General features: G+C 41.8%; 1 protein-coding gene across 3 annotated transcripts in view; it reads right to left on the reverse strand.

The window, feature by feature from the left end:
- The window catches only part of PLCB2 (phospholipase C beta 2), a 52,476-nt gene that overhangs the window by 15,390 nt on the left and 23,669 nt on the right, over positions 1-13,417 (reverse strand). For 2 of the 3 annotated variants that reach the window (XM_082239408.1, XM_082239409.1), the window contains 9 exons: positions 9,556-9,638; positions 9,106-9,190; positions 8,765-8,936; positions 7,977-8,071; positions 7,394-7,490; positions 5,549-5,633; positions 4,631-4,755; positions 1,736-1,890; positions 954-1,118 (listed from right to left, as the gene is read on the reverse strand). In XM_082239408.1, coding sequence (XP_082095534.1) covers positions 954-1,118; positions 1,736-1,890; positions 4,631-4,755; positions 5,549-5,633; positions 7,394-7,490; positions 7,977-8,071; positions 8,765-8,936; positions 9,106-9,190; positions 9,556-9,638 — 1,062 coding nt within the window. Of the gene's footprint in view, positions 1-953; positions 1,119-1,735; positions 1,891-4,630; positions 4,756-5,548; positions 5,634-5,657; positions 6,881-7,393; positions 7,491-7,976; positions 8,072-8,764; positions 8,937-9,105; positions 9,191-9,555; positions 9,639-13,417 lie in introns of those variants that run through there. The other variant, XM_082239410.1, reaches the window with a different exon arrangement.

The following is a 13,417-nucleotide window of genomic DNA, read 5'->3' on the forward strand; positions in this document are numbered from 1 at the left end:
ACAGAGTGAATTTGACTTGACAGATGTGAGCTTTTCATTTCATACCAATTTAAAACAAATACCTGAATCAATTTTGTTATGGCTTCCAGCTCACTACTCGCTATGGTAACATCCACAAATATTGGCTCTATAAAAATTACAGATCACACGACTGGCTCAACTTCTTTTACATTGTGCTTGTGGTTAGAAATGAGTCATTCCTGGTCTCTTAAACCAGCTTTGCTTGCTAATCAGGACATTAGAGAATGAATTGAGACAGCTCTTAAGAATTACTTTGATGAGAATAAGCAGGAGGGGACTTCTGTTATGGGAGGTTCAGGGGAATTTGTATAAAAGGGTTGTTTTTTTTAATAGAAAAAAGAACCTTCTCTGAGATAAAAAACTAAGAACTAGAAATGTCCTTACTATTACAAGTATACAAGAGGACCGGGTTAACTAAAACATACAAATCAACGCTGTCAAATTTATACATGAGGGGGAAATAAAATTAAGATGCCTTCTAGTTCAACAAAGTAAGTGTATACTTCCATAGTCCATTTGATTTGCAAGTTCCACTTTAAAAGCACAGAACAAAATATTTTGTGGGTTCATAAAATAAGAACAGTGGACTTGGATCTGGAATATTTTATTTTTAAAAAGCTTGTTCAGACAAGAGCTCAGTGGGTAATTTTTGGATAAGCCTCAGTCTCTCAGCTTCAGTTCTCCATCTGTGAAATAGAAATGTCAATTATTTGCCTCACAAGGTTGCTATGAAGAAATAAGTATTGTAAAAAACGCTGTGCATGAAAGTTGTCAAAGAAAATGTAAAATATAAGCAAGTGGCTCCTAGATCACTCAACCCCACACACCCTATTTACACTGTAGTTTGAAAGTTGACCTCAGTCCATGGAAGTCTAGAACTGTCAAAGAAGCTTGTTCTTAGAAGAGACACCTGTTGCATGAGGCACTGTTACCTTTTCAAAGACAAAAGCATCCTCTTTCCATACAGGGTTGATTGAGTTGGCATTTGGTGACATCTTGGTTCTGTATCTGCGTTTTGGATCACCCGGCAGTCCATATAACTCCACTTCTACATATGACCTCACACTACGTTCTGAGAGGAACTGACCAGAAAGTATCTACGAATACATGGAAACAAGATCAATGTAGCATTTACTTAAACCCAGTTTACATCATCCATTGTTATATCATTAGAGACTGTCACTATATTGCAGATGGAATTCAATTACATACTGGCAAAATTCATGTTGCACAATTAAAGTGAAATTGGCACTCTGGTGCAACAATCCCCCCTCATCTCACAACTTGAACTTTTTGCAGGAAGGAAAGTGATGGGAAAACACTGAAAAGCTGCCAAATGTGAGATAACAACTGCTCAGTACAATGTTGTATAACCTCCATGCAAACTTTGTGAAAACAAATCAGGAGGATTACACAATAATTGGTTCATTGGGAAAAGTCCTTAGTTTGTGGTTCTTCTCTACTTTAATCCTTCAGATGCATTTTCTTGCTTTAGTGCTACTTGTGTCATCTTTCTATTGCTCATTCTCCATTTTCATTTGACTCACTACATTTAAACACGGAAGGAAACTAGCCTTTTTCAAAAGACCACTTTGCAGGTTACTGCAGGTGCATTTTTCCACAAAGAGCCTTGCTGGGTGATAAGTGGGCCTTCAGACTATACCCCTGTTTAAAGGGCTCTAAATCCAGAAGCAACCTAGCGCTTATTACTTACTGTTATTGAGAGTGTGCTCGCCACCACCACATCAATGCGATCCACAGAGAAAGGGTCAAATTGCTTATCTGGGCGACGCATGAAGTCATGCTTGAGAATATAGCCGCTCTGCCCATTGAATTCAAAGAGAGCCAGGTTCTGCTGCATGGGAATATCTGTTAAGGGAGCAGGCCAACAGGAATAAACAAAGGCAGGAGTGTCTGTTAGTATGTATGTACTGTATGAATGAAAAGCAGATGAAATTGTGCTTCAGCAGCATATTCATTTCAAAGTCCTCAGTGTGCTTTACATAAAGGGGATTAGCCATCTCGTTACCTGTTGGCTTACTCAAGTTTCAACTATAGGGCCACGTTCCAGCACAGATTCTGAAAGTGCCCATTTGTTTTTATCTGCTCTGGCACCTTTATATGAGTGCACTTCTACACACATCTACTCAGGAGTAAACCCCATGGCATTCTAATCGGTTTATTGCAGAGTTAACTCCACACAGCAGCCTATTTCATGAGATGTATACCTCACTAATAATTATGTTCCAACACTGATGTCACCTATGTGTAGAAATATATATATATATATATATAGGCACCATCATGTATGAAAGCTGTACATCTGCTTCATTCCATGTACACATGCTGGGAAGCTGCAAATTGACTGTACACATGTGGTGAAAGAAGCACATCTGTACTTGTCACATGTGATGATATAAAACTTTCTCCTAAATGGAAATGATACATTCATGAGTAAAGTGCTGGTGGATGTTTGCACACAGGCACTGAGATACATAGGACAATAAATCAAACTAATAAGGAAGAATGGAAGATAATGAGGAAACTGCATCTTCCTGCCACTTCTATTGGATATCCAGTTTTAAAATGAAATGAACACCTCAGTCCACTTTCTCATTACATTCCTTGCCCCATTCCTCTTACAATTCCATCGACACCTTCATTCTCTTGTGTACTTTTTTTGATTCATCCTGCCTCCCTTTCTCCCAAATTTATTACACTGCCTCCCTGCAAGTTCCCATCTGTTCACTTTATCCTTTCCTTTTCCTCCCACTCTTCTCCTCATCACACAACTCTGCTCTTCTATGCATGAGTGTAAGGAAGAAAGGAAAATTACTGAAGAGATGGAACAGAAGTCATACTGGCCATTGTGTTCCAAGGGAGACTGAACCCCTTCCCTTCCTCACAGTGAAATGAGAGTAGATCAAACTATGCAAGGCTGCAGCTATGAGGGAGGTCACAGATGTTGCACTACATTACACATCCACTGCAGGTCAGGCATCCCTTATGTGCTCTGACTTGCTATATTAGCACTGCAGCAAGCATCTGCTAATGTCATCTGCACCAGCAACATATGGAAACTGCTGTAGGCAAGATGAAGTGCTGCACTCGTACTGTCAATATACGCAATATATACTCCATTCCCCCCATTACAAGAAGAAGAAGAAGAGGAGGAGGAGTTTGGATTTCACTCCCCTTCAGAAGTCTCAAAGTGGCTAACAATCTCCTTTCCCTTCCTCCCCCACAACAAACACTCTGTGAGGTGGGTGGGGCTGAGAGACTTCAGAGAAGTGTGACTGGCCCAAGGTCGCCCAGCAGCTGCATGTGGAGGAGCGGAGACGCAAACCCGGTTCCCCAGATTACGTGACTACCGCTCTTAACCACTACACCACACTGGCTCTGAATAGAATCTGTGAATTCTACTTCAGTTGTACCTGGCCATTCAATATCCAAAGAGGTTAGTGCCCTCCTGCCTGAATTACATTATGAGCTCCACTTACTGTTCTATGTATGCTGATTTAGCTTCCTGCCTTTAAGGTTCTCACCCTGAAGTCATGCCTTTCTGCCTTTCCATCAGGAAGTATTGATATCGCCACTGTTTTCCAATGTCCCTCCCTGCCTGCTTCCTATATATTCCCAGTCTTAAGAAGTTCTGAGCCCTATATAGTCATTTCTATCAGGGACAAAAATCACCCTGTGGCAATTTGTCCTTATCAATCTCAGATTTTGGGTAATAGGAATACTTGTGGTCTCTTTCTTGTTTAACTTTTAGTAGGGTGGGCTGTGTTCTGTGTTAAACCTGCCTTTTTATATATATTGTGGGGTTGTTTTTTAGCTTTTAGTTTTGTTCTGGTTTTTTTATACTTGGCTTTAATGTTTGTATCATTTTGTAAGTCACTGTGGGTCACTTTTATATCTATATCTCTGTATGTAAAAAATGCCTGTTGAAACTTCATTTCTGGGTTGCCATATTCTATCAGATGGCTCTGGACTGGCCCTTGAGGCAAAAGGAAACAGATTCACTTGTGTTACAGGCAGTCCTTTGACCCCCCTGCTTCCTTTGAAAGGACACCTGGATTATATCCAAAGGTAGCTTTAATTTAGCAAAAAGCCCCTCCATGAGCAAGTTGGGGGCACCTAATTTTCACCAGTCTTTCCCCCCAATACTACAGCCTCACCTCATTCTGTTCCAGAGGGTCTCCCAACTCTCAGGAGCAGCGTTTTGGGAAGGAAGCAGGGCTTCGGTAGGTTGGAGGGGATGACAAAAATCAGGTGTGCCAAACTGCACAGCTGGCAGCCCTTTCTTTTGTGGCTATAAACATCTGTGGAGACTTTGCATTGGAAAGATCTCTAATTAAATGCGGCAAGCTTTGATGTTGACCCCTTGCATTTTGGGGTGATATTGGGAAATATCCAATATGGGGGGGGGACACCCAGTAATAATAATTAACATAAATGAAGGAACACAAATGAAGAAAAGAAAAGAGAAAAGGCAAAGAAAGAATTATACATAGCAGGGTAGTGAAGGTGGTGGTGGTGAAATTAAAAGAGTCAGAAAATTATTGATCGCCTATGAACAGGAAGGGGATGTAGGAGGTGCACCACTTACCAGTTGTCTGGAAGTTTAATGCCACCATTTGACAGCCAACATTCCAGAACATCTGAGGCATGTAGTTAGAAGAATCCATCCGGGTACCCTTGGGATAAATTCGGCTCATCTGCCTCTTGTTGTAGCTGAATTTTCCTAATAGGAGTCCCATCTCCGAAGTTTATTGCAGTATATATGCCCTTGGCAGTTTTTCTCTTACAGGGTTCCCAGTATGAGCTTTTCATGGAGCTGTCCAGGGTGCTGCCTATATTCTGACTCTTCCCTTGCTTCACCAGTCTGGAGTTTTTATTTACCTTGACTTGCCTGGCTCTCGTTTGGTGGAACATGAAACTTTGCTGTGAACCCTGCACTCCCCCCCCCCACCTCACATTGCTGTGGCCAGCACTTGGAAGAGAACACTACACAGCTAAAGTGTTTTTAAAGGTTTACTAAAGTTTAATATCACAGTGCTGCAAAGTTAACAAAAACTTCTGTGCGAATCCTATAGAAATCAATAGGTACACCTTATATATAATAGTTCTAAGGAACACCCATTTGGGGAACAGGCCTTGAGTCATGGAAGGTAGCAGTAGATTTTATCCACTGAAGTTTTCCTGTTCATGCAAGGACTTCCACTTGTGTGAACAAAGCGTCTCCTTTTCCTCCCCAGTGCATTCTCAGATCTGTTCTGGGGTTTCCCTAAATCCTGCAGAGCAAATTGTGTGTGTGTATGTGTGTAGGACCACACAGGGAGAGGAGATAGATATGTTCAGTTTCATAGTAAGTCCTTGTGCAAAAAGGACAACTTCGTTGGATACAACCTCTTGTTTCCAGACAGTAATATTATGATTGGCTGCATGTGACATGACCTAGAACAAACTTTTAAATATGTGAATAGGTGCACTTGCAGGTGCACCAAAGAAAAAAGAAAAAGGATACTCTACAAACTGGATGGGCGATTTGGTCAGCAGGTCATAAGCCTTCATCTCAGTGAAGGAGGAAACGACATAACTCCGGTTCTTCTCTGGAAGAACAAGCAAGGTAAACATAAATCATGCCCAGTGTTCCAGATCCTCCTATTCTACCATTTTTTCTTCACTATCAGCCCCTTGCTATTCACAAATAAAGACACTGTCTATGCATGAACCTTTGACACAGAGTATTAAGAAATATTGTTTGATTTGGGTTTTGATGGAGGTTGATTTGAGGACCTTTCTCTGCATGATAGTTTCCCAAAGGAATCGCTTAAGCAGCATTGAAGCCCTCAGACAGTATCACCTGAGCAAGTGTTTTGGTTGTGAGAGTAACCAGTAATCAACTGCTAATCAAATCTGTGGGTAAACAGCATTTCTTGCAAGAAGGACTATTGACACATTTTTGAAACCTAGAGGGATGGTCCCATAACTTCACTGCAAAGTGTTCCACGGTGTCCCTTCTGCACCTGTCCATGACATTTATTTATTTTTACTTTCTCTTTTTCTTCTTCATGCATTTAACCTGTCCACCTATCTGCCCTAGTTCAGGAGGCCTTGCCACATGTGTGGCTTCTGCAATAGCGTGACAGTAGTTCTCTGCTTATGTTAAGGTGAGATCACCTCCATTGCTTTGCTATGATTGAAGATGGGAATGGGTACTCTAGATTCAGGAAAGGGGCAGAAGGCTTAGAAGTAATTGGTATAAAGGATCTGGAGCTGCTGGTCCTTTTTTGGAATAGAATCAGCTATTGTTGCCTAATATTTTTAGAAGAAGCAGCTTGTTTTATAGTAAGTGCATAATCTTTATTAGTCCTTTGTTCCATTTCCAGGAGTTTTATGTAGCATAGAGCAGTCCACAATTTTATTTAGTTAAAATATGAGGATTCAGAAGCCCCCAGATTTTTGTCTGACACTAAATCAGTTGGGAATCAAAACTTGGAGGGGGGGAAGCTCTGCATTTCATCAGGCTTCCCATCAATTCCATAAATCCTTTCAAGGACACTCAATAGTTCACCCAAGCTCATGAATCTTTTGATATGCTTTGGCAGATGTAATGAAAACATGGCTCATGATATATGGTTTCAAGTATGCAATCTTCTCCCTTTCAGTTCTCAATTACATTGGGGCAGATACCAGAGTAATTCCAGGTACAGGGAAAATTTTCTGGGTTTACACAGCCATACTGAAGAAAAGCATCAGATTCAGGGGCTGCAAGCCAGGAACACTTATCTACAGGTCAGCGTAGCTTTGGGATGTCAGGTCACCTCCTTCTGCAACTCTAGCCTCCTAATAACCTCTATAAAAGGGAAGAAGGAATAATCTATTAGGAGGCTGGTTAGTAGCTTTGGTTAGTGCTGCATGACTGTGCTCCAAATCTGATGCATTTTCTACTGCACCTTGCCTTGCTCTGCCCTAAATCTATGCCTGTTCTGGATTTCACCTGGCCTATTTGCGCTTCCCCCTCCAGATACACCACCTTTGTCCAGTCTTAAGAAAACTGCATTTTCTTAAAATAAAACCCTTAACAACTAGTTTGTTTTGTTTCAAGGAAATACAGTTTTGTGAAGTAGGTGATTTGGAGCACAGAATCAGCAAGAGGGAGGTATTTAACACCTTTCTTGGGCTGCCACCTTCTCTGCTCCACACCACCTTAGGAAGACTTCCAGGATTCCAAAAGCATGTAATGTGTTGTTCAACCTTTACAGTGGAGCTTATAGATGACATCTAAATGCATGCAGATACAGTATCTTGCTCTAAATACCTGAAAACATGACATTCAATAGGACAGAGACAATAAATCTTTGCTTACGTGCTGAGTTTTCAAAGCATTCGAATTTGATGGGCTGGATGTAATTAACCAGGCTGGACATTTCTTCATATGCTGTCACTTCTAGACCTGCAGTACCCTAAGCAAAATTAGGACAGTTAGAGGAAAAGGCATATCATACAAACAGACAGACAAAATGATAAAGCCCAGTGGCAGACAGAGCCCTAAACAGAATCAGAAAGTAGTGGGTAGAACTCAGAAGAACAGTCAATGAGAACCACATATCTTTTTCCTTGAGTATAGTTGGCTTTGATCCAGCTGGAGAAGCACAGATATGCAGAAGCAAGCTATCTTCTTTGTGTGTCTCTCTAGTCGGATGAGGACCGGAGTGCACAAATGGGTGGGGGGGGGTGCAGCTGCTCCCCTGCCTCAGCAGTATTGCTAGGACAGGGACTTCCTAATTGGCCCATAGAGAACAGGGGGTGGGGAATGTGTAGACTTCCAGGCAGCACGATGTCTTGGACCAGCTCAATTCTCCCAAACAGCAGGAAAGTAGGAAGATTTTTTAAAAAACAAAAAAAAGTTACTTTTCAAGAGTTCTTTAAACTAAGAGCAATAATTGTACCTCATCAGATTGCATCTTTTTAATCTCCTCTTCATCCAGGTTTCCCATGTCTTCCTCTACTTCAGACACTTCTTCAGTCACCTCACCTGACTTTACTGATAAATCAAAACAGAAATTAGTTCATTTGTGATGACTGCAACCAGGAGTACCAACTTGGCCCCGTGACAGTGGGTGCCTGGGGCCATGTGTGCGATGCAGCGTGATTGGCCCCGGCACTGAAATTTGTAGGTGTCTAGCCCCTTTATGGGGAATTTTATGGGTGTTCAGGCACCCAGTGCCCCATGGAGTTGCCACCTATGACTACAACCAAGATCTGCCAGCTATTTGTCTAAAATCTTCTTTAGGATCTGAAATTCCTTCAGACTGCAATTTCCATCCTTCCCAATCTATCTACCAAATTTGGAGGTCTACAGGCTCACCTTTAAGTGAGAACTGAATCAGATTTCCTCTTCCTCATACCTACTTTGGAGACGTTTTTGAAGTCACTGATAAAGCCACTCATTCTTATAAGTGAAATTCTGTCCTAAAATGGCAGTGTTGCCCTCTGTTTCCACATCAAATCATTGTGCTTATGTCAGAGCCTTAAAAACTGATTCCAGGCTTATCTGAATTCCCACCCCTCCCCAAGTAAGGCCCATCCCTTGTCATAATGTACCCTGTATATGATGAAGTGGACTCTAGTCCATGAAAGCTTATGCAGTAATAACATTTGTTAGCCTGTAAGGTGTCACAAGACTGTTGCTCTTGCTGCGAAAGATTAACAGGGCTATCCCTATGGAATATACTACCTATGCTATCCTTGTCTACTGGTGTGGGCTGATCAGTCACAATATCCTCCAGACTTCTTGCTTTCTTCAGAGTCTCTTGGTTCTCCCCAGGTATGAACTGATTCTTCTTGTTCTTAATCAAGATTTTCCCCATGAGATCCTGTGGGCTTGGCAGTGGGACTCCTGGTTTTAACTGCCCAGAAGATAAGAAAAAGGTTAGCATTCATGCAAAGTTTAGGTTTTTGCATCACTCCTCTAGTGAAGACGTAGCACAAACTGCCAGGGCAACTTCAGACCAAGCTAACACCTGCTTGCACGATAACTTCATCCCATGTAGCAATTTGACATCCCTATTCACTTACTGGAAATTTTTCAAGTGGTTCTGTCAGCAGCATGTCCCCAAATATTGTTCTACAGTACTCAGCCATCTTAGCCTGCTGCTTCGGCCTGTAAGAAAATATAGGCATAAAACACACACATGTCAAGCCTGAAGACTGGCCTCATCCCTGCTCCATACCCCCAAATCCCCACCTGGCTCTTAGCATATGCATGGTTTGCCCAAGCTTACTATCCCATGCAAATTAAAATGTTGCCACTCTCTGCCATGCTTGTGCCATTGTATCCTAATAACTTATAAGAAGTAAGTTTGATTGAGTTGAAAGGGGCTGACTCCCAGGTAAGTGGGTTCTAATTGTGCAGCAATTATTATTTTTACCTTGTTCTGACTAGACACATTTCTTACCCACCTCTCTACCCTTTGTCCAGAGTGCAATCTCAGCTTTTTCTCTAATCAGTAGACACTTAATACTCACGAGTCCACATGGTTCTCAAAGGACAGGATCACTGGATAAGGGGAGGTTTTGAAAGCACTTTCTGCAATAGCTTCAATTGCATCCTGTAATAAGGCATGAGGCAAATGAGAAAGAGAAAGAGAGATATTGGTACTTTGCAAACCAAGGAACTCCTTGTTCTTGGTAGTTATCCAGCTTTCAGAATGGCACCAGTCATTCCTGTATGAACCTTATGATATATCCAAAGCTTTTTAAAGGGCCTCCCATTTCTATAACTGTATACAGTGAACAGAGGTGCTGGAACTCACCATGAACACCTCCCTCCATGGTCCATATGTAGATATCATAGTGAATTCATAGAGGGGACAGAGGGATTATGCATTCATTGGATATCTGCATAGGGCCTCTGCATATACAACAGCATTCCCACAGAGCTCCCTCTACACCACTGGAACCCTTGAAAACACGTGGCTTGTGATCTCAGAAAGAGAGCCTTTTGTGTGTATTGCTACATGCATGTGCAATTGTATGCATCCTGCTGAACACATGATGGTCAGGAGCAGAGCCACCATCCCACTGAGAGTTTGCCACACGTGTTCATTGTGATATCATATGTGGCTTCTGTCTTACAGTGTCAATGTAACTCTGGATCAGTTTCCAGGTTTGTTAACTGATATTAACCTAGAGTTCCTCAGTTCAGAAGTAAGAGGGAATTCTGGTTTAATACATGCCAGAATTGTCACACTGAACTAAGTATGCAACAGGAGAAGGAGGAGCAAGTGAGCGAGGAGCACTCAGACCCAGCACTTGTTCTTGGCTTCTGCTTTATGAAGCCTTCATTTTATCATCTTAGGCTGTAGATTGTAGAGTGGTACCTTTGGTTATGAACTTAATTCTTAACCTGAAACTGTTCTTAACCTGAAGTACCACTTTAGCTAATGGGGCCTCCTGCTGCTGCCGCGCGATTTCTGTCCTCATCCTGAGGTAAAGTTCTTAACCCGAGGTACTACGTCCGAGTTAGCGGAGTCTGTAACCCACAGTGTTTGTAACCCGAGGTACCACTGTAATTTGTAAGTCCCTTGGGGACAGAGGCCATATCTGTGTTCTGTACAGTGCAAAACCCACTGTTGGTACTAAAAATTGTTGACAAGTAATTGAAATACTTTTGCTGTCATCTGTCGAGTTTAAATTCAACCCGATTTGAATGTCTGTCTTAGAGAGCAGTGATTTGTTTTTATAGAGCATAGTAAAGTTTTAAATTACACTAGACGGCAGTTCATTACTTATATTTCCCTTATATTTGGATGATGAGACTATTTCAATTTTTATTCATTATTTTAAGTCCAGGTGCAGCACCGTTCTTGTCACATTTCAGTCTGATGGTTCTATCCCTCATGATCTCCTGGTACTAAGGGGCAAACCACACGTTACACTGCAGCTGCATGCAGTAAAGCCATAACGGCCTGCAGCAAAGTGCCCTCAGAAGTGGGAGCTGGCTCTGGAGAAGTGATGGACGGAAACTATCCATCACCTTCCTCATTTAAAGAAAATGCAACACCTGAGGGCACTTGCAAAGGAGACAGGGCCTTTCAGGTCTTCATTATATGGAGCTGCAGAGTAACATGTAGTTTGTTTGTAGTTTATGTCTATCATCTCTCTCTCTCTCTCTCTCTCACACACACACACACACACACACACACACATCTATCTATCTATCTATCATCTATCTATCTATCTATCTATCTATCATCTATCTATCTATCTATCTATCAACAACTTTTCTGTCCAGATTTGCACTTTTTGAAATATGGCAACCCTAATCTATCTACTGAAAGGAGGTCACACATTGACCAAGTCCTAATCTTTTTTCCTCACATAATTTCTTGATGACAGAGGTGGGGGGGGGGAGTACAACCCTGCTCATTCTCTTTGGTCTTCTGTTATTTTAAATCATGAACAGCCCCCCCCCAAACCCCACCACCCCTCAAACTTATCTGGCTTCTTGTTCTCCTGTTGCATTACTTCTGTGACATTATGCAACTATTATTTTACCGTGTACAGTGGTACCTCGGGTTACATATGCTTCAGGTTACATACGCTTCAGGTTACAGACTCCGCTAACCCAGAAATATTACTTCGGCTTAAGAACTTTGCTTCAGGGTAAGAACAGAAATCGTGCTCTGGCAGCACAGCAGCAGCAGAAGGCCCCATTAGCTAAAGTGGTGCTTCAGGTTAAGAACAGTTTCAGGTTAAGAACAGACCTCCAGAACAAATTAAGTACGTAACCAGAGGTACCACTGTATTTAATTCTGGAGTGGATTGGAGAAAATCAGTAGGCCAAGGTTAAGCACCTCCTCTTCTTGCCCATCAGTTCTATCCTTCAGATTCTTTCCTAGCCCTTGCTAGGACTTAGAAAAGTCAGGAAGGAACACCATGTTCTCCTGTAGCCAATCACAGCTGCATGATGAGCCATGCACACCTGTAAGCACATATTTGTTGAGCTTGCACTTTAAACTTTTTAAATACATGGACTTCAAATCCCTTGGATATGAAACACTTCTCAGAGAGCAACAGTTTGGGAAATGCACGAACGGAAGGCACGATAAGATTTCCAAACAAATCCCACAGACACTTTCTCAGCTTTTTGTATTTATTTTGTAATCATACTTTTGTGAAACCTCTGTGCATTTGTCATTAACTTTTCTTTATTCCCCTCCCGACACTAGTAATTGGTAGCTTACAGTAACATTGCTTTTATCTCTAATTATCTGCCTTTTTTCTGCTCCGTTATGTGACATCGTGCAATTGTATACTGTGCTATTTTATGACTTCTTTGTGGAAGCTGAGCCTTGATATGCAGCCTTAGTACTAAGGTTCAACATGGCCTGGGACTTGATATTACCTCTTGCTAAGCAACTGTTCCTGATTGAACAAGCAGCAGAGAACTAGGAGGAGGCTCTGTACTTAATCTGCATTTCAAAGGAATGTGGTGCAGGTTGAAAGCAGGAGAGTGTCACTTCCCCCACCTACAACTATTTTGGAGAGGAAGGCAGCCATAGGAAGAGGGGAGGAAACATACATTACTTAAGCTATAATGAAAGGTGCATGCTGTGTTAATGGCCTGTAATTCCTTTGCAAGGTTCATTGTTGTGGTGCAGAGCAATCCTTCCATGTAATTATAGCTCCAGTGAAGCACAATAGCACTCTGTTTGTTTTGCAGGTTGGGTGGTGCAGTGTAAAGGGGACCGTGATGTCATAAGATCTGGAATGTGAAATTATGAACACCAAAATCACAAGCATAATAGAGAAGCTAATCATTAAAGTAGGAGAAGGGAAAACGGCCTTTCATCTTTGCTCATTCCCTGCTGATGCAATTACTGTTGGAGGTACTAGTCCACTATAATCTAGCTGGATATGCCTGCCAGAACAGATATGCTTTGCGCACTTTTGCATCCAGAAAAAAGGCTTTTCAAGGTCTTCAAAAAGCTCGGGAGAGAAAAAATGCAGGTAGACATCAGGACTCTGGGTCACATAGCAGACATTGAGCAGATAGTTGGGTCACTAATGATGTATATGTTCTAAGTACTAAACTTGCATATGTAAGACCAGGCATAGGCAAACTTGGCCCTCCAGATGTCTTGGGACTACAACTCCCATCATCCCTGACCACTGGTCCTGTTAGCTAGGGATGATGGGAGTTGTAGTCCCAAAACATCTGGAGGGCCGAGTTTGCATAAGACCCAGGTTTTCAGTTTGCTATATTGGTTATCTTTGGTGTTAAATTAAAACTATTCCACTTTGAATCTACATGGAAGTAGATTCATAACTGTAAGCCACAAAGAAAATACATTTATTTGATGTCAGATGGCATAGATGAGTAGAA

The sequence above is a fragment of the Podarcis vaucheri genome (genome assembly GCF_965113315.1).
Source record: "Podarcis vaucheri genome assembly, chromosome: 1".
NCBI lineage: Eukaryota > Metazoa > Chordata > Lepidosauria > Squamata > Lacertidae > Podarcis > Podarcis vaucheri.